This window comes from Trachinotus anak, unplaced genomic scaffold (assembly GCF_046630095.1).
Source record: "Trachinotus anak isolate AG129_WGS33_773 ecotype Australia unplaced genomic scaffold, CSIRO_AGI_Tana_v1 ptg000002l, whole genome shotgun sequence".
NCBI classification, from domain to species: Eukaryota; Metazoa; Chordata; class Actinopteri; order Carangiformes; family Carangidae; genus Trachinotus; species Trachinotus anak.
The window spans coordinates 19,432,236-19,454,193 of record NW_027273853.1 but is presented as its reverse complement, the minus strand read 5'-3'; the positions used below and the strand labels follow the sequence as shown (position 1 = coordinate 19,454,193).

General features: G+C 40.1%; 1 protein-coding gene across 2 annotated transcripts; it reads left to right on the top strand.

Moving 5' to 3' along the window:
* The first annotated feature begins 521 nt into the window (after window positions 1-521).
* ush1c (Usher syndrome 1C) lies at window positions 522-21,640 on the top strand. 2 transcript variants are annotated; one of them, XM_071504181.1, is made up of 26 exons: window positions 522-674; window positions 2,838-2,905; window positions 4,377-4,520; window positions 4,650-4,788; window positions 5,566-5,674; window positions 5,801-5,825; window positions 5,918-5,975; window positions 6,099-6,287; window positions 6,386-6,445; window positions 7,040-7,096; window positions 7,965-8,107; window positions 9,885-9,950; window positions 10,042-10,199; window positions 10,812-10,861; window positions 11,164-11,328; window positions 11,532-11,648; window positions 12,203-12,892; window positions 15,059-15,112; window positions 15,294-15,422; window positions 16,409-16,474; window positions 17,507-17,548; window positions 18,183-18,236; window positions 18,360-18,459; window positions 19,548-19,657; window positions 19,885-19,940; window positions 20,046-21,105. In XM_071504181.1, the coding sequence occupies exons 1-26, from the start codon at window positions 639-641 to the stop codon at window positions 20,137-20,139; spliced, it is 2,979 nt and encodes a 992-aa protein (XP_071360282.1). In that variant the 5' UTR covers window positions 522-638; the 3' UTR covers window positions 20,140-21,105. The 2 variants fall into 2 exon arrangements, with proteins under 2 accessions (XP_071360282.1, XP_071360274.1); XM_071504173.1 differs by lacking the exons at window positions 10,812-10,861; window positions 11,164-11,328; window positions 11,532-11,648; ... (3 more) ...; window positions 16,409-16,474; window positions 20,046-21,105 and adding exons at window positions 10,393-10,451; window positions 21,133-21,640.
* The last annotated feature ends 318 nt before the right edge of the window (window positions 21,641-21,958 follow it).

Below are 21,958 nucleotides of genomic sequence, written 5' to 3'. Positions count from 1 at the left end.
ACGATATTATTTCGCCAACTAGCGGTAACGATTAAATGTAAATATAAGGAGTGTCATGAAATAGTTAATATAATAACCGCATAGTTTGTGATCCCATTCATGTGGAATAAAGAGTCAGTCATGATTAATGATGATCAGGAGGTCATTAGAAACTTCCTCTGTGTCAAATGTTGCTTCTGTGGGTTCAGCTATTTTAAAAATATTTTTAAAATGTGTGTCTGTTGTGTAGATTGAAACGTTTAAATAACTAATTGTCTAATTAACTGATGGGTATCGCACCAACTACCTACAGTTTCATCAATTTGCTAGGGAACTGAAGTTTAACTGTTATCCCTTTAAAATAAAGGCATACATTTGAAATGTCTGAACATGAAGTGTACTTTGTAACTCTAAAGTTGTATACTTTAGAGTATACTTTAGAGTTAGATAAGTTTTTGTTTTGCATGATCTTACACATTACCAAGTATTTCCCTCCTCGTTAATCCTTGTTTTACTATGAAAATCCTAACCGGAAACCCCAACGTAACTACGACTATCTTGACGTGAACTGGTCCTGGTCCAGGTCCTGTCCTGTCCTGTCAAACTTAAGCGACACAGTGGGAGTTTTTCATCGGTTCGTTTGCTTTTATCTTTCAACAATGGAGCGAAAAGTCGCTCGGGAATTTAGGCACAAGGTAAGATACCGACATTTTTCTTTTCGGACACTGATTAAATAGCTCTTTTAGAAAGCTGTCTACCTGGTTGTCACTTGACTGGCTCAGGTGTCTCTCCCGGTGGGATGTGGCGCAGACACAGGCCTTGAAACAGCAGCTAAAATCATTCAAGGATTAGTTTTAAAATGATGTCATTTTAAAAAGTAAATTAAAAAAATCATGTTTATAAGTCAAATAAATTATATGGAAATTGTATGGTGGTCGGAGTTAAAAAATATCATTAATCACTAGTGTAGTGCATCGCTTACTCTAAAGTCCCTTAGAGAAATGTAGACAGAGCTATTAGAGTTCCTAATAGATTAATGGGTTCCGATTGGACTGAAACAGCTGCTTGTCTTTTAACTGTTTAAGAGAAATATTCACACAACTGTGATGCTTACAAGCACCTGTCCTTTTAGGAGTTATGAGCATAATTTGGACTACAGTGGATCCTCCTAGTTTCCTGTAATGCTTAAACGTAGGAACAATGTTTTCTTGGCAGCTATATTCAATTACATCCTGCCTGTATTTGTTAAATGGCTGATAACTTTTCTTGCTCATGTAAACATACAGCTGAGCCCACCGTGGTCTCTGACAATGATATGACTAAATAAATGTTACAGGGATCCATGATATATGGCTTCATAAATTAAAGTCAAATTATTCTATGTTGTCTGACTGGTGTTGGTACATTACAGCAATAGGTAAAGTCCTGTAAAGATAACTGTGAGTAAAAGATAACAAAGGAAGGCAACATGATATGTTCAGGGCATTTTCAGCCCCAGAGCATGTAGGGATCACCACACAGCCATCTGTGCTGCACACAGGCAGGCAGAGTCCCATGTTGTTGGCTCTTCATAAAGGGCATTTTAGTATTAGATAATGTAGACCGTGTCAGAGATGAGCAGCTGAGCGGAAGAGAACGGACAATTTATGGGTTTAATTAGGGGCTGAGGGGAGTACACGGCACAATCAGGCTTTGTTTCTCTTTGGGGACATAATCATAGTCACTGGATCTGTGTTTAGTTGTTTGGCTGAGTGTGTTTGTCAGTTTAACTGTCCTGATTCAAATTGAAGATCTGAATTATAACATTTCCTGACAGTCAAAGTGTCAATTAAAGGTTGGTTTTTGTTCTCTACAATCTGTGTCCATTATAATAGGACAAAGTAACATAGAATCTTATTGTGTGGAAACAGTCCAAATCTTTAAACCACACTTTAAACAGTGCAGTATTTGACTGGCCAGGGATCTCTTATTTTATGGGATTATGGTGCCAAAGTCTGCACATAGTTTGGGCTGCAGGAGTGGCAGACTGTGCCTCTGCCCTAACTGAGAGAATTTTATGACAGTCATAAACACCATGTCACGCACACCCTAACAACGACCTCATAGCAGGGCCCACGCAGTGTAGTTTATTAGACTACTTGATGCTTAGTTGATGCTGCTTTAATCCCAACATCAAATGACACAGAAGTGTTGTAATGTGCATATGTACATGTGTTTTTGCTCTTTATAAAACTTATCATTAAAGTTTGGAGTTCACACTGGTCAAGATGAGGTGTGTGTCTGTGTGTGTGTGTGTCTGTGTGTGTGTGTGTGTCTGTGTGTGTGTGTGTGTGTGTGTGAATGTTGGGTGTGAATGTTCACCTCTGTTTGTGTTTGAGATGTAAGACGACACTGCTGACCTTCCCACTGCAGCCTCTCCTCAGCTGTTCTACCATTATTCCTTCCCAGCGGTTTGATAGTTAGGGAAGGACAGCCCGTTACACCTGTTTTACTCATCATCCAAAGCCTGGCTTTATCTTAACTTTTCATTCTGATAAAAAAAAAAAAAAAAGCCACACGGGTCAGCGTATTTTTGGGACAGATTTAGTTAGGAAGACGGAAATGTGTTACATCAGTGATTGGCCGAAGCGTTTCCTCAAAACTATCTTGCTACAGCTGAGCTGCCATCAGGTTTGTATCCTATACACACACACACACACACACACACACACACACACACACACAGACAGACATGGGTTGCCCCCTGCAGAGTTGACAGGACCACAAGCAAGAGGTACAGTGTGTGTCAGTGAGCAGACATTTCCTCTGATTCAGCAGTGAGTGGAAGGATGGCACCAGATGTTTGTCTTGTCTTGCAGGTGGAGTTGCTGATTGAAAATGAAGCAGAGAAGGATTACCTGTACGATGTCCTCCGCATGTATCACCAGTGAGTACCATCTGTCACCGCTCAGTGTGTCTGCAAGCAGGTTGCAGTTTCTTATTTATTTTTATTCTTATTTATTTACATCTGTCCATTTACCCCCTCTAAATTCCTATATGAATAAACTCTGAACAGCTATTGAATAGGCTTTGTTGTTAAATAATTGCCTCTTTGAACCAGTAATATAATGTTTCTGCCTATACAAATATAGTAAACAGTCAGATCTAAGCTGCATTTGTTCTCATTTGCCTCAAGTGCTGTTGGAATCCCTCCTTTCTTATATAAGCTGCAGGTGAGATGATGCCCAAGTGTCTTTTCCGACTTCTATTAACTTCTCTCTAACTTTTTCATGTTTAATTATCAATAGCTCTTAATCCTACCATAGTCAGCTGTGATGCACATGCACCTGTGTTCTCCATCGTGGTTTCTGGTAACAGCCTGGTCTCAGAGGGCAAGTGGGGGTGGGGGGCTGCTGGTCTAGGTTTCAATTAATCTTCGTACAGAGGCAAAGGCCTGTGGCTCCATTGGTTAAGCCTCTGATCAGTTTCCACTGTGCTCCGACAAGCCTGGCCAGTTATCCACAAAAGCTCTTTTTATGTTCATCCTCCAAACAGAGCTGAAATGGCACCTATTAATAATTCAAGGAGCAGGCCAGGGGGGCAAATTTTATGCAGTAGCTTTTACTTTGTTGCGTTAATTGCAGTTTTAGTTTTTTTGTGTCTTTTTTTTGAATAGTAAAAGATAGACAATTGGGTTCTCTAGTCCATCACCGTTTAGATATTATAGCTGTATGTTATATATTTAAATTAGAAAAGGAAGATTAGAGGATGACTTGAATGATCTTTTGGTTGATAAGATCCTCTGCTGGCCATTATGATTACATGTCCTTTAGTAGATAGTGTGATTCAGTATCTCTAAATGTGACCACTCAGTATAAAGCCTGGCTGTGTTCATGCTAAAAACAATACAAGTATTGAATGTTTCCTCCAGAATTATATTCTTGTCAGGTTAGAGAAGCCTCTAGAACAGCATCCTCAGGAACCTAAAACTTCCCTTTAAAGTGCTCTTGGCTGAAGAAATTATTTGGCTGTAATAGTGTATTCATTTCAAAAATCCAATTATAGTAAATAAATAAATAAGCAAAACAAATTACAGTATAGTAACTGTATAGTAAGGGTTAGAGTATATATTGTCCCTGTTCAGTTCTGCTTAAATATAACTAATGTCAGTTAGAAATGGCATTTATTTCCTGAAACCTTTTCATTTCCTTATTCTCATTTTAGTACAACTTGAATACATATTTCTAATGCGAATCCTTTCTCTTGCACCAAAGTGTACTAGAAAAATATCCTTACACTCACGCCACTTGGTCTTTACTAGAGGAGCTGTCATTATTTCATATCCACCCAAAAGGTAATAGATTTAAATCAATGTAAATCTATAGTTTATAGTAATAATCCTCCTCTCATTATCACAGGTCGATGGATTTGCCAGTCCTGGTGGGGGACCTGAAGCTCGTAATCAATGAACCGAAGCGCTTGCCCCTGTTTGACGCCATCCGACCTCTCATCCCCCTTAAACATCAGGTGGAGTATGACCTGCTCACCCCCAAGAGGTCGCGGTGAGTACAGCATGGCATTCTGTTTCTCTGTTTTCATATTGAAATCATCTTTGTTCTCCCTTTCTAATTTTTATGTGGCTCACACATCCTGTTTTGTATCTCTGTGTTATGTCTCTCCTGATTGTGCAGGAAGCTCAAAGAGGTGCGTTTGGATCGGACACATCGTGATGGACTGGGTCTGAGTGTCCGAGGAGGGCTAGAGTTTGGCAGTGGGCTCTACATATCACAGATTGTCAAAGACGGTCAGGCCAGTAATGTCGGTCTTCAGGTATGTTCCTGTGAGCTAACTGTGATATATTTTTTTTTAAATTTCCTTTTATACCACAAAATTTTCCTTTAAATTCAGATTTTAGTTAAAGTACCATATAAAGAGCTATATATATGTAATTGTCATTATGGTAGTATAGTATAATTTAATTTTGTCTATCGAAACAATCCCACTATTTGTATTTTCTGTGGCCACTGTCTCGGAGTCAGAGTCAGTCATAATACCAGAATCCACTAGGTGGGGTAAAGCACCCTGTTTGTTAAACTCTCATGGAGCTTGAGTGTTTATGACTGATGGTCCAGATTCACCCAGATGGAACTTAAATAAATCAAACTGCTCCTGTCAAGAAAAGAAAACTTAATGTCCTCTTCGGACCTGTTTATATTGATCAGATACAGATACAGATCAGACAGAATGCCTCTGTGAGTCACTGTGTCTTGTGACAGAAAGCTTCATAACAACGTCTTAGGGGAGGTTGGTCTTGTCTAATATCTGGACATAAATCAGAGAAACAGTCATTAGAGAACATGGCAGTTTTGCTCTTGGTAGTTGATTGTAAGTCACTTTGAGAGCAACTGAGAGCGTCACCCAGACGGCCAAAACATCAAAAATGTAAATAAATCCTGCAGATTTATAGATCACATACTGTAGTGGCTGGTTCATTCAGTCGACAGAGAGGTACATTACTATAGAGGCAATAACTTTGTCTGTGATCCGACTTGATAGATTGAAAGTGAATGTGTCATTCCTAATACCTCATCCTGTGTTGATTCATAGGTTGGAGATGAGATTGTGCGCATCAACGGATACTCCATCTCCTCATGTATCCACGAGGAAGTCATCAGTCTCATCAAGACGAAGAAGATTGTGTCACTCAAAGTTAGGCGTACGTCAAGCACAAACTCGTTTTCCAACAACAGTAGCATGATTGATGTGCACTCAAGTGAATATTGTTTAATATCAGTGGCATCTTTCATTTGATTTAATTTGTTTTTTTTCCCCATGTTTGCAGATGTGGGGATGATCCCAGTGAAAAGGTAAGATAATTTATATGGTAATATAGCATTCATTTGTTTTATTGTTTAATGAAACTCTGCTCTACTGAGCTTTACTTTTCTCATCACTTTAGCTCATCAGATGAGCCCCTGAAATGGCAGTTTGTTGACCAGTTTGTGTCTGAGTCTGGGGTAAGAGATAGACTTTGTGTTTTTTCTTTCTCCATGGCATTTGTCAGTTTCAGAAGTTGTATCACACCAGCAGACAGCGTATGTATTTTTATTTCTTGTATTCTTTCTCTCTTTACCTCCCAGGAGAAAAAAACCAGCATTGCAGGCTTGGCATCCATTGGAGGGAAGGAGATCAAGGAGAAGAAGGTTTTCCTCAGTCTTGTGGGTACAAAGGGAATGGGCATCAGCATATCCAGTGGTCCCACACAGAAACCTGGCATTTACATCAGTAATGTCAAACCAGGCTCCCTTTCTGCTGAAGTTGGACTTGAGGTGATTGCTCAAAAATACCTTTATGAAATGTTCATAAATGTTCATGCTCATTTCCCTGCCTGCTGTGAACTGTATCTGTGTCACATATCAAAATGCAGATTGGAGACCAGATCGTGGAGGTGAATGGGGTGGATTTCACCAGTGTGGATCACAAAGAGGTGAATTTTGCTTAATTTAATTATTCATCCACTTGCAACGATGGCAGCTGGAGTCCAAATCTTATTAGTGATTTTTATGATTACATAGAAGATTTTATACATTTTGGTTTTTTATTCAAAGCACCACAGCAACGTGACAACATCTGTTTGTTCTTAGCTTCACTTACTGAGCTGGAGAACCACAGCCAAATTAGTGTTTAGCCAGTCAAAAATGTTTTTGAGATAGAAATTAATCCTCCGAGAACATTTGGCTGTTTACCAAAGTGGCTGAGAAAATAGATCTTTTCATTTTTACTGGTATTTCCCAGTGATTATTTCACACCCTGATGAATACACATCCAGAAGCATGTATTTCACTTAAGCCATGGAGCAGTGTTAATGTATTACCCTTAAGCTTTTATAATCTTAAAATTTAATTGCATTATTTGAAGTTTTTTTTATTGTTTTTATTATTTTTCTCTTATTGTTTTTATTTTATCTTGTGTTTGATGTATTTCTTAAATGTTTTTATTGTACAGCACCTGGTAACCCAGGTTTTTAAAGGTGCTCTATAAATAAAGTTTTACTTACTTACTTTTGTTATTATATTCCCAGGCTGTGAAAGTCCTGAAGAGCAGCAGGAGTCTGACTATCACTGTTCTGACAGGAGCTGTAAGTATATTATATTATATTATTATGTTTAATAATAATTGTGAGTGGGATCATAGAACAGTATGTAGCTAGGGAGAAACCTGGGATAGGGATGAAAACTACTTAATTACCTTTGAAACCACATATGGGGAAATGTATATAAACCTTAACATCTGTTGTTTGTGGGAACACAAACATTTGCTTTTTTCCCTTTGCATTCCTGCACCACACACATGAACGTGCCATTTTGTTTTGGAAACATCACATTACCTTGCCTGTGCCTCAACCCGGCTGTCTGCAAGAGCGACATTCGTCATCAGTCATGTCACTTGGCAGGTTGTTTGCCTCGGGATTCAATGACAGTGAACTCGGACAAGTGGTCCTGTCTATTTACTGTTTTCCTTGGTGACTGATGAATATATTTGTGTTAGTGTGTGTGTCTTCATTTACATGCACCATTATTACTGCAACTGAAAGCTGTGTTCCAAAATGAGCCAATATTTTTATGTGACAGGTATCTTTAAAGCAAAAGTGAATTCACTTGTAGAAATATTTATCACACCTTGTGTCTTTCTTGCCCCCTATGTAAATTTTTTTTAAACCAATAAATAATTACAAATCTATATAGTACAGGTTTTCTACTTCTATGTATTTTATGGGTTTTTGTATTTGCACATATAGAGTGCTTTTTAAAAATTGCTTGCATGTGATTTGGAGGATTTGGAGGCTGTGAGCAAAACTACATGACAAACAGAGACTTCTCTGTCTCCCTTTTCTGGGAGACTGGTTTGGACTTGCCTGATGGTCTACGGAGCCAAAAAGTTTGAGGACCCCAGCTGTACATGATGTCTTTCCCTGATTATCTTTCTGGCTGTTGTCACTCTCTCAGGGCAGCGAGCTGTTTATGACAGACGAGGAGCGTCTGGCAGTGGAGGCCCGCAGGGAGCTGGAGAGGCAGGAGCTGATGCATCAGAAAAGGGTGGCACTGGAGACCAACAAAATCATTAAAGAGCAGCAGGAGAAGGAGAGGCAGTGAGTGAAGAGCTGAAAACTTGAACTCTCCTCTTCTGAAAATTAACCTTGTCTTGCAGCGTGTGGCATGGAGCATGGGAGTGACAGTGTATAGTCGTACTTGTTATGAACAAAAAAGACACAAGCTCGATGGCAATGGCAGATTGTTTTCTAGTCATATTCATCCATGCTACTTTTATCTGATTCACTTCAAATCTATACTTATGCTCCACTCTCACTGCTCTCATCATGTTTTTCAGGAAGCAATTTTTTAATGCAAACTCACTGTTCACTGCTTCCCCTGCACCAAACGGCACATGGGCCGTGGAGCATTTTAACAGCTATAGAGAAAAACAAAACAAAACATAAAGAAGAGCTTAAAGGAGACTGAATGTTGGTCTTTGCTAACATGTTTGCCCTAACAAATTTAGAAGGTGATGATATGACAATGTTGTGTATACTGCCCAAACAAACAATGATTGCAAGTTTAATGACCGTTTATAGCACTTTTATTTATTTATTTTTAACTAGTGAGGAAATTACTTAATGCATAGATGCAAGGTTTAACACAGTTTGAAATGACATTGCTTTGATGATGTTGATGTATTCACCCCCTTAGATGTCAGTAGTAATAATAATAATCATTCTGATGAGGGACTGCAGTGGATATTTCAGGTTCTCACACACATACAGTGAATGCCGTGCTTCTCCAAAGCAGCTCTGCATGTAGCTTCACCTCTGGCTGCCCAACCAATTACTGCATTTTTATCCTGACGCTGAGAACAGTAACTGAAAAAAACAGGAAATATAAAAGCCCCTATAAATAGGCTTTACAGACTAGAAGGTACTTTTTGTTCTAGGAAATTGGCTGACATTTTAATACAGCTTGACACAAATGGTGCGCACCATGTGCCCAGTAGCTTTTTATTCACTTACAGCTGGGAAGCTGACTTCTTCTGATTACTCACAGTGCTGTGCTGTCTTTGCAGAGCTGTAAGAAAAAATTGAATTTGATTTGACCTCAGAAATATGTATAAAGTAAACAACCAACTGGGTCCAATAATCAGCTTGGGGAATACTGTACCAATATGCAGTCAATTTGAAACTGAGAGGTATCACTCAATAGCACAGGTGTTGAATGATATTACGAAATGTTTTCCAGAAATCCCTCTGTGCATTTTAGGGTCAGCCTCCTTTGTATTCAGCCTCAAACATCATCTCTCTTTCAGTGCCAAATTCTGCATTTCAATAGCCTGGCTCTTTTCTTTTCCTCTTCTGTCATCCTGAATTCAAATATTCAAATATTCAAATAGGTCAAATGCCATTTGGGGCACTGCATGGCCTGCTTACACATGCAGCAATACAGCAAAACCGAGCTCTCCACAATTTTGAACAGAGTAATCAAACACTGACCTTGCAAGTGAGCATACATCTACAAAAATCAGGTTCAAGCAAAGTAAACATGACCTGCAGTGATTTTCCATCTAACCTGATCACATAATTGCTGTGTAGCAACATTACCATATATATTTATATTCACTTTACTAAATCATTTGCACATTTCTGTCGGGCATTAATAAAATCAGAGGACACGCTAGATTTTCTCAGTGCTTTGATGCCAGCAATATCTAGGGATGAATAATGGGAATGTATTTCATGTTTTGGAGGGTTGATGCTCTCAATAGCAGCCATAAACCGGATTTAAGAAATATATTCTGTATTTTTAGCCCTGCACTGTTGCATGCTCTGTGGATAGAGTTTTATGTTGAAACCTGCTTATTTATGTTGTGTTCAACAGGAGAAAGATGGAGATTTCTCAGAAAACTGCAGAAGAAGAGGAACGCTATAAAAACGAGATGGAGAAGTATGCAAATAATTGTCTATAAAGTGCAAATTCAGTTTTGTTTTAACAATATATATCTTGTATACCTCACTCGCTATGTTGTCCTGTCTAGGATTGAGGCTGTGCAGAAGAAGCACAACAGAGAATGGGAGGAGGACTGGGGCACCAAAGACAGGCCCAAGAGCCCTAAGAGCCCCGGCACCCCAAAGAGCCCATCACCTGTCCCACCTAATATAAAAACCACCCCGAGTCCAAAGGCCAAGAGCTCGCGTAAGGACACCTGACTGAATCTTCTGCTTAAAATGCATGGATTTTCTTTTCACTTCTGAATGTATTTATTTACTTTTCTTCTAAGAACACAGAGTTGTAGAAGTATCTGTCTCCTTCATCTCACCTTTTCTCTGCATGCCCTCTTTCTGTCACTGCTGCGTGCTGTGCTGCTTGTTATGGCCTCTCCTCTAAGCTGATGAAGCCAGCTCCTTCACAGCGGAAGACAAGGAGGAGGAAGAGGAGGATGAACAAGTAAGTCTGGAGCCTCAGCTGTGCATTGTCACAGCTGTTGTGGGAGGATGGTTGTGCAAACCAGCGTACACACAGACTCGTGCTAGATTTCCTTTGACAACCAAAAGGTTACCATTGGAGATAATGTTCTCATCATAATTAATTTAGCATTTATTTATTGGTAAATGCTGCCAAAAATGTGTTCCTCCATTTGGAACAGGTTTGGTTGTTTTTCTCTTTGAGTGCTGTGTTAAGGCTCTTTAATGTCTTGCTTTTTCAAATGGACACACTGCTTGGAGTTTGCTGAGACTGAGGCTGCTGAAACTTTGGTTTTGATTTAATATATTTGTGAGAATGACCTATGTTCATTTCAATCCTTAGCATTTGGCTGGTTTTATCGATATGAGGGGAAACTGCCGTCAATCCGCAAGGTACTGCCAGTTGTGTGAATTCAGTGTGGTAATAGAAGGGTCACAAAGCAAAGTTTGGCATAACTCTTTTCTTGTTTTTACCTCTTTCTTATGCCATCATGACAATGTGGTTGTTCAATACTTCAGACCAGAGCTTTCTTCTTCTATTTTTAGGAATGTTTATAAAACTTAAAGCGGTTTGCTGTGGTTTCAACAGTGTTGTGTCACTAGTTATTTGTGCATGTCATGATAGGGTGTGTGGTTTGCAGTGGCAGATTAGTCTCTCTCCTGCTATTTATATTGACTAACTGATGACATCTCAGAAAGGAGAAAAGAAGAAGAAAAAGAAGAAATTGTCAAACACAGACACACTGCAGGAGCAGAGAAAAAGCAAGAAGGAGATGGAGTTTGAGCTGAAACTGGCAAAGGAGAAAGAAGAGATGTATGAACGAGAGAAGCAACTGAAGATCAATAGACTGGTTCAGGAGGTATGAAAAGAGAGGGCTCATCAATCCAATCCATTGGATTGGACATTTATGATGCAAGTTATGGCAAAGTTAACTTTGCTTTCAATATTTCAAGTTTAACTAAGTTGCCACCTGTCTTGGTTATGCTTATGTAACGGCTGAGCCTGTGAGTGTGTGTGTGTGTGAAGGACTGATGCATGTAGTCTGATGCTGCTCTGTACCAGGTTTCAGAGACCGAGAGAGAGGACCTAGAGGAGTCTGAGAAAGTGCAACACTGGGTGGAGCGTCTTTGTCAGACTAGGTTGGAGCAGATCTCCTGTGTGGAGAACGAATCGCCAGAGGTACAGAGTGAGACCTCCCCTGTCGAAATCTCTCTTTTTGTGATGTTTTTGTCTTTCCATTTAACTTTATATGTAATAGTCATTTTTTACTGTTTCAAGGAGATGAGTAAAGCTCTGACAACAAAGCGTTGATGGTAAAAATATTCAGAAAAATGTTTGATCTTGGTTGACTTGTCTCCATATTTGACTTAATATTTATGGTTAAGATAGGATCTTGTGGAGTAAAATGATGCTTTCAGTTTAGTAGTGCTCCACTGTCACGCAGGCTTTTCCTCCAGCTACTGAGATGCAGAAAAAGTTTGCACTGCCATGTTGCCACTCTTGTCACTTTGAATGTTATGTTACGTGAGTTATGTGACATTAGAAATAACAGGGAAGCTGCTCAGAAGGGTGCGAGTGTATTTGTAGCTGGCATTTTGGCACAAAGATAAATGATTTTCAGGAAGTGAAGTCAGTAGGAAGAGACTTTAGGGGAGAAAGCAGGAACTGTTACTTAAGCTAAAAGGACAATTAACACAAGGTGAAACATTTTTTTATGTCACTGTGACTTAAAGCTGTCCCCGCCACGTTCTCCCGCCTCTGAGCCCAAGGTGAAGCGTTTCCCTGGTGGTCTCCACCTGGCTACCACTGATCTGGATGACATCAACCTGGATGAGGTTGATCAGAGCCTGAGGGGCCCTCTGAAGCGACTGGCCCCGACCCAGCCCAGCACTAGCCAGCCTCCTCCTCCCTTGCCTCTCCCTCCACCCTCGCCCAAGCTGAACTCTACCATTCCCAGCTACTCTCCTCCTCTCTCTCGAGCATCGCCACAGCGCCAGCCTCCATCTCCACCCAACACAAGGAGACCTCCCTCTGTCCCATCTACCTTGACCAACAAGGGGCGCAGGCCTCACCCTCAACCTCTCCCTCCCCAAGCCCATCTCCCTAGCCCACCTTCCTCCCACTACCCGCCTCAGTCTCAGTCGTCGCGGCCTCCATCTTCCCCTCAACCTGCTCCACGGCCTCCTCCGCCGCCGCCCCCTCCTCCTCCACCGCCTCCGCCTCCCCCTCCGCCACCACCTCCACAACACTCTGAAGACCAGATAGGCACCCTCAGGGGGTACCGCCAGCATCGTCACCATCACCTCCAACACCCTCCCAGTCCTCCGGAGCGCAGGAGCGAGTGGGAGGCAGGTGGCTATCTCCCGAGAGGAGGGATTTACTCATCTAACACCAGTGAAATGTCCTACCCCTCAAGTCCAAAGGTCAGAGATTGTTATATGAGAGGGGTGATGTGTCAGACTGGCTTTTCCTCTTTTTATTATTGCTTTGGTTTACGAGTGTCCAAGTGATAGATTTTTTTTTTAAATCTATGAAGAAAATTTGCATCAGCATTTTCAAAGGAATATGTAGATAGCTCTCAGAATTGATGCATTTCTAATGCTGCAGGATTTGACTGTCTTTAATACACAGGTTTATGTGCGCGGTCTGTTTTATTTATTGGGATGTTTAATGCATGAAGAGAGAGTTACAGTGCATCCGGAAAGTATTCACAGCGCTTCACTTTTTCCACATTTTTTTATTTTACAGCCTTATTCCAAAATGGATTAAATTCATTTTTTACCTCAAAATTCTACACACAATACCCCATAATGACAAAGTGAAAAAACTTTGCTTAAAATTTTTGCAAATTTATTTAAAATAAAAAACAAAAAAAATCACATGTACATAAGTATTCACAGCCTTTGCTCAGTACTTTGTTGAAGCATCTTTGGCAGCAATTACAGCCTCAAGTCTTTTTGAGTATGATGCTACAAGCTTGGTACACCTATGTTTGGGCAGTTTCTCCCATTCTTCTTTGCAGAACCTCTCAAGCTCCATCAGGTTGGATGGGGAGCGTTGGTGCACAGCCATTTTCAGATCTCTCCAGAGATGTTCAATCGGGTTCAAGTCTGGGCTCTGGCTGGGCCACTCAAGGACATTCACAGAGTTGTCCCGAAGCCACTCCTTTGTTATCTTGGCTGTGTGCTTAGGGTTGTTGTCCTGTTGGAAGATGAACCTTCACCCCAGTCCGAGGTCCAGAGCGCTCTGGAGCAAGTTATTATCAAGGATATCTCTGTACATTGCTGCATTCATCTTTCCCTCGACCATGACTAGTCTCCCAGTTCCTGCTGCCGAAAAATCTCCCCACAGCATGATGCTGCCACCACCGTGCTTCACTGTAGGGATGGTATTGACCAGGTGATGAGCAGTGCCTGGTTTCCTCCAGACATGATACTTGGCATTCAGGCCAAAGAGTTTAATCTTTGTTTTATCAGACCAGAGAATTTTGTTTCTCATGGTCTGAGAGGCCTTCAGGTGCCTTTTGGCAAACTCCAGGCGGGCTGTCATGTGCCTTTTACTGAGGAGTAGCTTCCGTCTGTCCACTCTACCATACAGCCCTGATGGAGGGGCTGCAGAAATGGTTGTCCTTCTGGAAGGTTCTCCTCTCTCCACAGAGCAACGCTGGAGCACTGTCAGAGTGACCATAGGGTTCTTGGTCACCTCCCTGACTAAAGCCCTTCTGCCCCGATTGCTCAGATTGGCCGGACGGCCAGCTCTAGGAAGAGTCCTGGTGGTTCCAAACTTCTTCCATTTACGGATGATGGAGGCCACTGTGCTCACTGGGACCTTCAATGCTGCAGAAATTTTTCTGTACCCTTCCCCAGATCTGTGTCTCGATACAATCCTGTCTTGGAAGTCTACAGACAATTTCTTTCTTCATGGCTTGGTTTGTGTGCTGACATGCACTGTCAACTATGGGACCTTATATAGATAGGTGTGTGCCTTTCCAAATTATGTCCAATAAACTGAATTTACCACAGGTGGACTCCAGTGAAGTTGTAGAAACATCTGAAGGATGATCAGTGGAAACAGGAAGCACCTGTGCTCAATTTTGAGTGTCATGGCAAAGGCTTTGAATACTTATGCACATGTGATTTTTTTGGTTTTTTATTTTTAATATATTTGCAAAAATTGCAGGCAACGTTTTTTCACTTTGTGATTATGGGGTATTGTGTGTAGAATTTTGAGGTAAAAAATGAATTTAATCCATTTTGGAATAAGGCTGTAACATAACAAAATGTGTAAAAAGTGAAGCGCTGTGAATACTTTCTGGATGCACTGTACACACATTAATAGCATGACTGTATTGGGAGGTCATTGATTTACAATTTTCTTCTAGCTGAGGGTAATGCATTCAGAGATGCAGTTAGTTGGTATTGATGTTTGCTTGTAGCTGTGTGGTTTTTTAGACTGTGGGATGTTGCATGTTGTGTAGTTGTGATGAAAGCAGCATGTTACAGTCTCGGTGTGTTTTGCACCAATATTTCTGCTGTGTGCTGCATGGCTCTGGGGGCTGAAAAATTATTTGTATTTTCGCTGTGGTTCAGGTAATGAGAAACACATCCCATGCCAGTCATATTTCCACTTCAAGCACGCCTTTGGTGAGTCTCTTTGTGTAGAAATGTTTGTCAAATTTTGCAAACACTCCATTTCTTTTTTTTTTCTAAATCATGAGCTTTCTACAATCCTACCAAAACAAGATGCTTTTGTTGTAAAAACACTTACTGAATGAGCATATACTATACTCAGTTGTTGCTTGGAACCATGGTCTTTCCCCAATAGCAACTAGCTCCTAGTCCTCCCAACCAGAGGCGTCAGGCCGCCCCTGTCATGTCTAAGCCTGTTATGCTACCTCAGTCACAGACCCACCGACCAGATCCTCACAGACCTGCACTCCGTTCTGATGGTCTGGTATGAAACGCACCACACTACAGTAATCCACTCCCTGCATCAAACTTCTATTCAGTTTGATAGGGTTATAAAATATTCAGACATCTTGCGCAGTATGCCATCATCTGGCTGCCGTATTAATCACTGCATCTTTCCTGGTGAGTCTTCCAGAGTCTTCCAGACTCACCAGCTGTTTCACAGAAAGCCACTCTGTGGTTATTAGATAACACAGGGGAGCCATTCTCCTTCCTGTCAAAAAGCTCTAATGAATCTGGGCAGAGTATTTATTTGTCAAACTCCATTTATATTGGGCCCAGTCAACAGAGCAACCCTCTTTTCCACATTCACACCTGAGAGCAGAACAGCACAGCCACACACCTCTACCATCAGCAACTGGAGGTGAAACACTTTGCTGAAGGGCACCTTGACTGTGGTAGCTGAAGCAGGGGGTGCTATAAATCATGTTTTAACCTGATTTTTGAGTAAATGTCCTGGCATACAAGCCTACTCTAAAATGCTGCTGCACACAACTGTACTACTGATCTTTTCAGATACAGTTTTCCAGACTGATAATCCTGACATCAAAGAAAATTGCTTGTGAATGCAGTTTTGTTTTGTGTCAACTTTAGTCCAGTAATACCCCCACGACTGTGGTTGTATTTAGTTTGTAAAACTAACAATGAATTTAGTATTGGTGGTCAAAACTCTTTGCAGAATCCGAATATAAATCTCAAAACACAATTTTATGATGTTGACATAATAATCTAAGTGTTTAACACTTACTCTACAGTGGTTTAACTTTTCACCTGTGTGTGATATAATTGTGTCACCTAACCAAACCTGTCACCACTGAGGGGTGTGGTCAGAAGCAGAGAGGGCAGTAAAACACTGTTTTTCAACCTGGTCCACAGTTACTCTTTAAAATAAACGATACAGAAAAAATAATTCAACCATAGAAGTGAGTTCTTTATTTTCATATGTCCACTAAAAGCCGTCTTGTGTTTCAGCCTCCAGAAATGCTGAAACGGATGGTGCCTTTCAACTCGTCTTTTAAATCAAACAACAAACGACAAGTAATCCCTATGACCACCTCTCTTACTCTGTTATTATTCTTGAGTGCTTTTGTCCTGTTCCTTCTGTACTTTTTGTGTCCGTGTTCATTCATCAGATTTCCTCATGGTTGACTGGAGACTTGGTAATGGCTCCTCTTTTATTTTTTTATTATGTTCTCTCTCTGTTGGCTGCATTGCTGCCTTTGAGTCCAGTTGTGTAGTTTATGCATGACTGCACTTTCATTGATTTGAAGCACAAGTGACTAGTTTTGATCTTTACTAGAAACAGATCCTTTGTGCATCAAGCACTGTCCTATAAAGGTTCATATAAAGTCCAAGGTCCCGATTGTCATCTGCGGTGGTACGGTGAACATTAGTAAAAGAAAGGAAAGTTGTTTTTTTTTTTATGTACCTTCACTTTGCATGGAGGCAGAGAACATCAGTCTCATTTATCTACTATTCCAAACACCACATCAGTTAAATAGTTCGGTCTGATTTCTGCTGTTGTCTCCAGCCACAAGAATTAAAATCACATATTACAAGTGAGTTCATTTTTTATGTCCAATGTTGGGCTTCTGTGGAACAACAGGAAATTAAGACTTAGATTAATGAGTGTTTATTCTGCAGTGAGAAAAATAGCTTTGTGACTCATTATAGCTGGAAAAATGCGATGTCCTTTCTCTGTTTCCTTCTCCCTCCCATGAAATTAAATAGCTGTCATCTTTGGTAGGAATGATTAGGGATGATTTTCTGTGAATGGGTGTGTGTGTGTGTTCCTCAGAATTATTCTTGTCATTATTGAAATAACGTGGTGGCTTTAAAAGCCACTGTGCTTTTCAATTAATGACTGAGTGTCTCCATGGTTTCCATTTATCCAGGGTGGTAATACAGAACTGGTTGTCAAAGGAAATCTGACCAGCACTTGATGCAGTGACATGTTACACAGCTCATGTTCAGATTTCTTAGCAATGCATTTGCCTCTTTGTTCTGTTTGTTAACTCCTTATTGAAATGTTGATCAGTTTTAATGAACTGAATGTTGATTCTCTTTCAGGGATTTCAGAAATACGAGGAAGAGTTTGATCCCTACTCAATGGTATTGTATGCCTGATTGTGTTATCACCACAGCAATACAGAAAACACAATAAATATGCAGCACTGAAATCAAAGTGGTGGACAGCTCGTGCTTCTTAGGTTAGAGAATGTGTAAAAACAAGCATTACTACAACAATAAAAGATGCACAAAACCCAAAATCATGAGTTTGTAACTTAAGTATGTTAACTGTCTTGCCATCAACTCTTAAAATGTCACCAATTGCTTTAAATTTCTTTTGTGTTGTTTTTGTTATAAATACTATAACAGCATTAATTACGCCGGTTAGCTTGACTTTGGGAGTTAGAAGGGAAGTCAGCTTGACTTGCTAGTTTGATGAATGAATGGATAAGCTAACTTCTGGTAGCTACCTGGTGGAGTAAATATGATAGAGTAAATAAAATTAGATGACTGCTGTGGGAATAAGACAGATTGCTAGTTTGTTTTCTAAAGACAATGCATATAACATCACTGATGTAAAGTCCCAGTAGCACTAGTCCTCTGTATATACAGTCTGTCATCCATTGTAAATAGCCTATGTGTGGTGTATTGTAAGCATGGTGGTTTATCATTGACCATGACGATTCAGTGAGAACCCATTTTTTATGTTGGCGCCTCTTTTCCCCTTTGTCATTAGTTCTCCTCGGACCAGATAGCCGGGCGAGATGTGAGACTGCTAAGAATCAAAAAGGTAGTGACTGTGTTCACTTCGGATATCTCACTTTATTGATGAGAAGAGTCTCACTTATCATTTTCAGGTAAGATTTTCTGGCACATGATTGATGGTGCTGACGTTTTGGTTATTGTTCTTCAGGCTGGGCAGCTTGACCTTGCTCTGGAGGGGGGAGCAGACTCTCCTTTGGGAAAATTAGTGGTATCTTCTGTGTATGAAGGTGGCGCTGCAGATAAGCACGGTCAGTTTGGTTTTTAATGTTCAGGCTTTAACTTCACGTTAAGTCGACTTAAAAACCATTCAAATTTTATAAAACATTTTTTACCGTTACCATTTTTTATAATAAATGAACTATGATTAACTATGTTCTGAGAGAGGAGAATCCAACCTCCATTTAAAAGGAATTAACCACACATAACAGATAGTATTACTTTTCTCCATTGAAATAAATGGGTGTAAATGATTTGTCTGTGTCTTTGTACTGTATATTTTCAGTCTTGTAACTTTATTGTTAGTGTCTGTGTAATTATTTATTTAGATGTGAATGTTAGAAGTGTGTGTATCTGTACGTGTTGATGACAATACATTATAATAATTTTCTTGTAGCTAGAAACAAATCTCTATCTCTCTCTCTATCTATGTAAGCTAATCACTCTTGTTTAATCACCAGTTAAATGAAAGGTCTTTTCTAATATTTTGTTCACCCCATTTATAGCAGTGAGAGTAGACTAAAGTACAGATTAACAACACTACAGCCCACAAAATGACCTTAAAGATGAATCAGCACCTCTTTAAAACGTGTATTAGTATATCTAAGTATACAACTGTACACTAATAAACTGGCAAGCGCGTGTCTATCTCAATAGACAATGTTCCAATTCAGTCACTTTAGCAAAATCTCTGGCAATATATTTTTAATGCCAGCATATTTAATGTTGAAAACATAAAACCTATTGCATCTTTGCTCCTTTGAGAATAGAAAGTAAAGCATTATCTTTATCGTGTGTACAGAATGTGCTTCTATTTGTACTCTGTTATTACACCACCATTACCATTTCCAGGGTGAAATGTAGGGAGGGACACGGGATGTTTCATTAAGTTGGATATCAGGATACCAGTGTGTGATGGCTGCTTAATGCCTTCTCTCTGTTTAGAGATACAGTTTAGATATATTGCTCCATTAGAGCTCTGTTTCTCTGTAGGGGACAACAATATTATTTGTGTCAGTTGAGAGATCCAAGCATCTGTAGCTGGCATGTACTGTGTGTGTGTCACTGCTGTGAATAAATATGTTTGGCAGTTGAATGTCTCTGATGTCTCTGCTTTTAGGTGGTGTCGTACCGGGAGATGAACTTATGGCTGTGAATGGGAAGATCCTGATCGATGCCACATTGACTGAGGGACAAAACTCTCTGGCTCGAGCCTGGAATAGCGGAGGGGTATGACTCAGATTAGAGTCACAATGAAATGCCATGATCCATTTTAAAAAAAAGAGATGTTATTTACCTTAGAAGCTGCAACAGCAGTGTGTTGTATTGATTATCGTTAATCCCCCATCAATCCAGATTGATTGTGCTTGTTGTTGTCGCCATGCTCTAATTTACAGATTCAGTTAGGAAGCCTGAGTTCATATTTTGTTTGATTCATTGTTGTTTTTAACCCTCAGGACTGGATCGATGTTGTGGTTGCTGTTTCCCCTCCGAAAGACTATGAAGATGAAGTGTAAGAATTCCCCTTGATTCTTTATTTTTTTAATCTAAATACATATAATCAGTATCATCTTTGCTATTTATTTAAACACAAATATGTGTGTGCACGTGTATGCAGCCCTAAGTCAGCATCAGTCAGTCCCACTGTGAACAGAAAGGTGTTTGAAGGCAGTGCAACACTGTACAGACATGGCTACCTACTTCAGCACTAGCCCTCCCTCTTCTCCTACTGCATCCTCATGCTGGTAATCGACATAGGCTTCAAACCTCCTCTTCTTCACTGCACGTCTCAGAGAGGATGTTTGCTGTGGCATTTGTTTTTGTTTGGCCCCATTTTTTTGTCCCCGAGCACATGTGACAGTCTCTCTGTTAATCAGACGAAGGCAGACCTGCAGAGTATTTTGGTATTTGTTTCCTCTCATCTTCCAGATTTATGTGTTACTATAATAGCTTGGCTTGTTCCATGAAAAGCTAGCGTGACAGTGAATGTATACAGCGTGTACAGTATGCACCTTTTCTTTTTTTTTCTTTTTGAAAAGTGCCTCAAGGCAATATTTCTTTTTTGCTGTAGCATGTGTTCTACAAAGATACAGCCATGCTATTTGAGTGAAGACATTTATGACTAATGCGATCAGTGACCCATCCCACCATATATCTGCCAAATCCTGACCCAGTGAGCCATTTATAAACACATACATATGTGTATGACCTGTGTGGTATTATCCCATGGGATCAGGTCATGAACACTCATAAAGGCAGCCTAGGACTCCTGCCAGCCTTCAGCAGTTGTTCTGATTGATGTTGGTCCACAGGACTGTTACATGTTCTCACATGTGTAGACACTGGGTGGTGCTGTAGCCAGGATTTCTGATCTGCTACAGGAAAAAGTCATATGTTACCAGAGTTTGATCAGGGCTATTTTTTAAGGTTGACATAAAATAAAATTTCAAAAATACCAAAGAAGTGGGTTTCCTCAGTCAAAAAGAAAGGAAAAGAAATCCTGGGTTCAGTCTAAGCCCTGATTATCTTTTGTTTCTAAAACTCACTTGCATGTATGTTGGTCTGTTGTGTTTAATCTGCAGTGACTCCAGCGAAAATGGTAAAAAAAAAAAAAAAAGAAGAAGGTTTTTCTTGTCCATAATTGCTAAAAGTAGATCTGACAAAAATACTTGTTATTGATTCATTCCTCTCCCTTCTCCCTGCAGGACATTCTTCTAGTCTCATTAACATCCTGCCAAGAAAACCAGACTGATTAAGAAGAAGGTTTTTATTCTTGGCGATTCCTTCAGGTGTCACTGTCCTAATCACAATAAAATAAAACTGTTTCCTCTTTATCTTCATTCCCATCTGTACACTACGTCTTAAGATTGTCTTTTTGTTTTACCATTACAATAAGCTCTTTGAGAATCAGCCTCATGTCATGTGTCAACATATTGACACCTTGCAGTCAATATTCATTCAGTCTGGTTTAGTTTAAGGATGCTTCTGTCCATATTTAGTCGTCTTCAGTAATCCTCTTTACCCATGTCAAGCCTGACGTGGTTGACCTCATTTAGATAGACACGACCATGCTCATCCTTCCTTCAGACAAGTGTCTTGTCTATCAATATAACAATGAAGGGCTAGTTAAAACAGACAAACTGTAATCAATAACATCTCTGTAATCTGCCTTTCCAAAGCCCAATAAAGGACTGCTCACATCCACAGAACTGAGTTAATGTTGTGCTGTGTATAGTGCATTCCCTGCATTCTTGTTTTTAAACAGTACATTCACATTTTAGTGATGCAGTAGTCACTGTGAGACAAATCTTGAGTCAAACAGCCAACACACTGTCAGTGCAAAGTAGCAGTTGTACAAAAAGATACATGTTTGGGTGTAGATGTTTGGCTTTTTGAAGTCCTTTTTTACTCTTTGACAGTTTGGCCTCTACTTGGATGGACAGTTGTTTTACATAAACGAGATTCATGTACATAGATCTGAATGTTTCCACTCATATGAGCTTTCCCTGTCATTTTTGTTTTTGCTTGTGT

Excerpts from the sequence above, each read along its gene's own strand:
- ush1c (XM_071504181.1), top strand. The coding sequence starts at position 639 with ATGGAGCGAAAAGTCGCTCGGGAATTTAGGCACAAG. Across the intron at positions 675-2,837 it reads CTCGGGAATTTAGGCACAAG|GTGGAGTTGCTGATTGAAAA; the intron begins GTAAGATACCGA and ends CTTGTCTTGCAG. Across the intron at positions 5,976-6,098 it reads AGTTTGTGTCTGAGTCTGGG|GAGAAAAAAACCAGCATTGC; the intron begins GTAAGAGATAGA and ends TTTACCTCCCAG.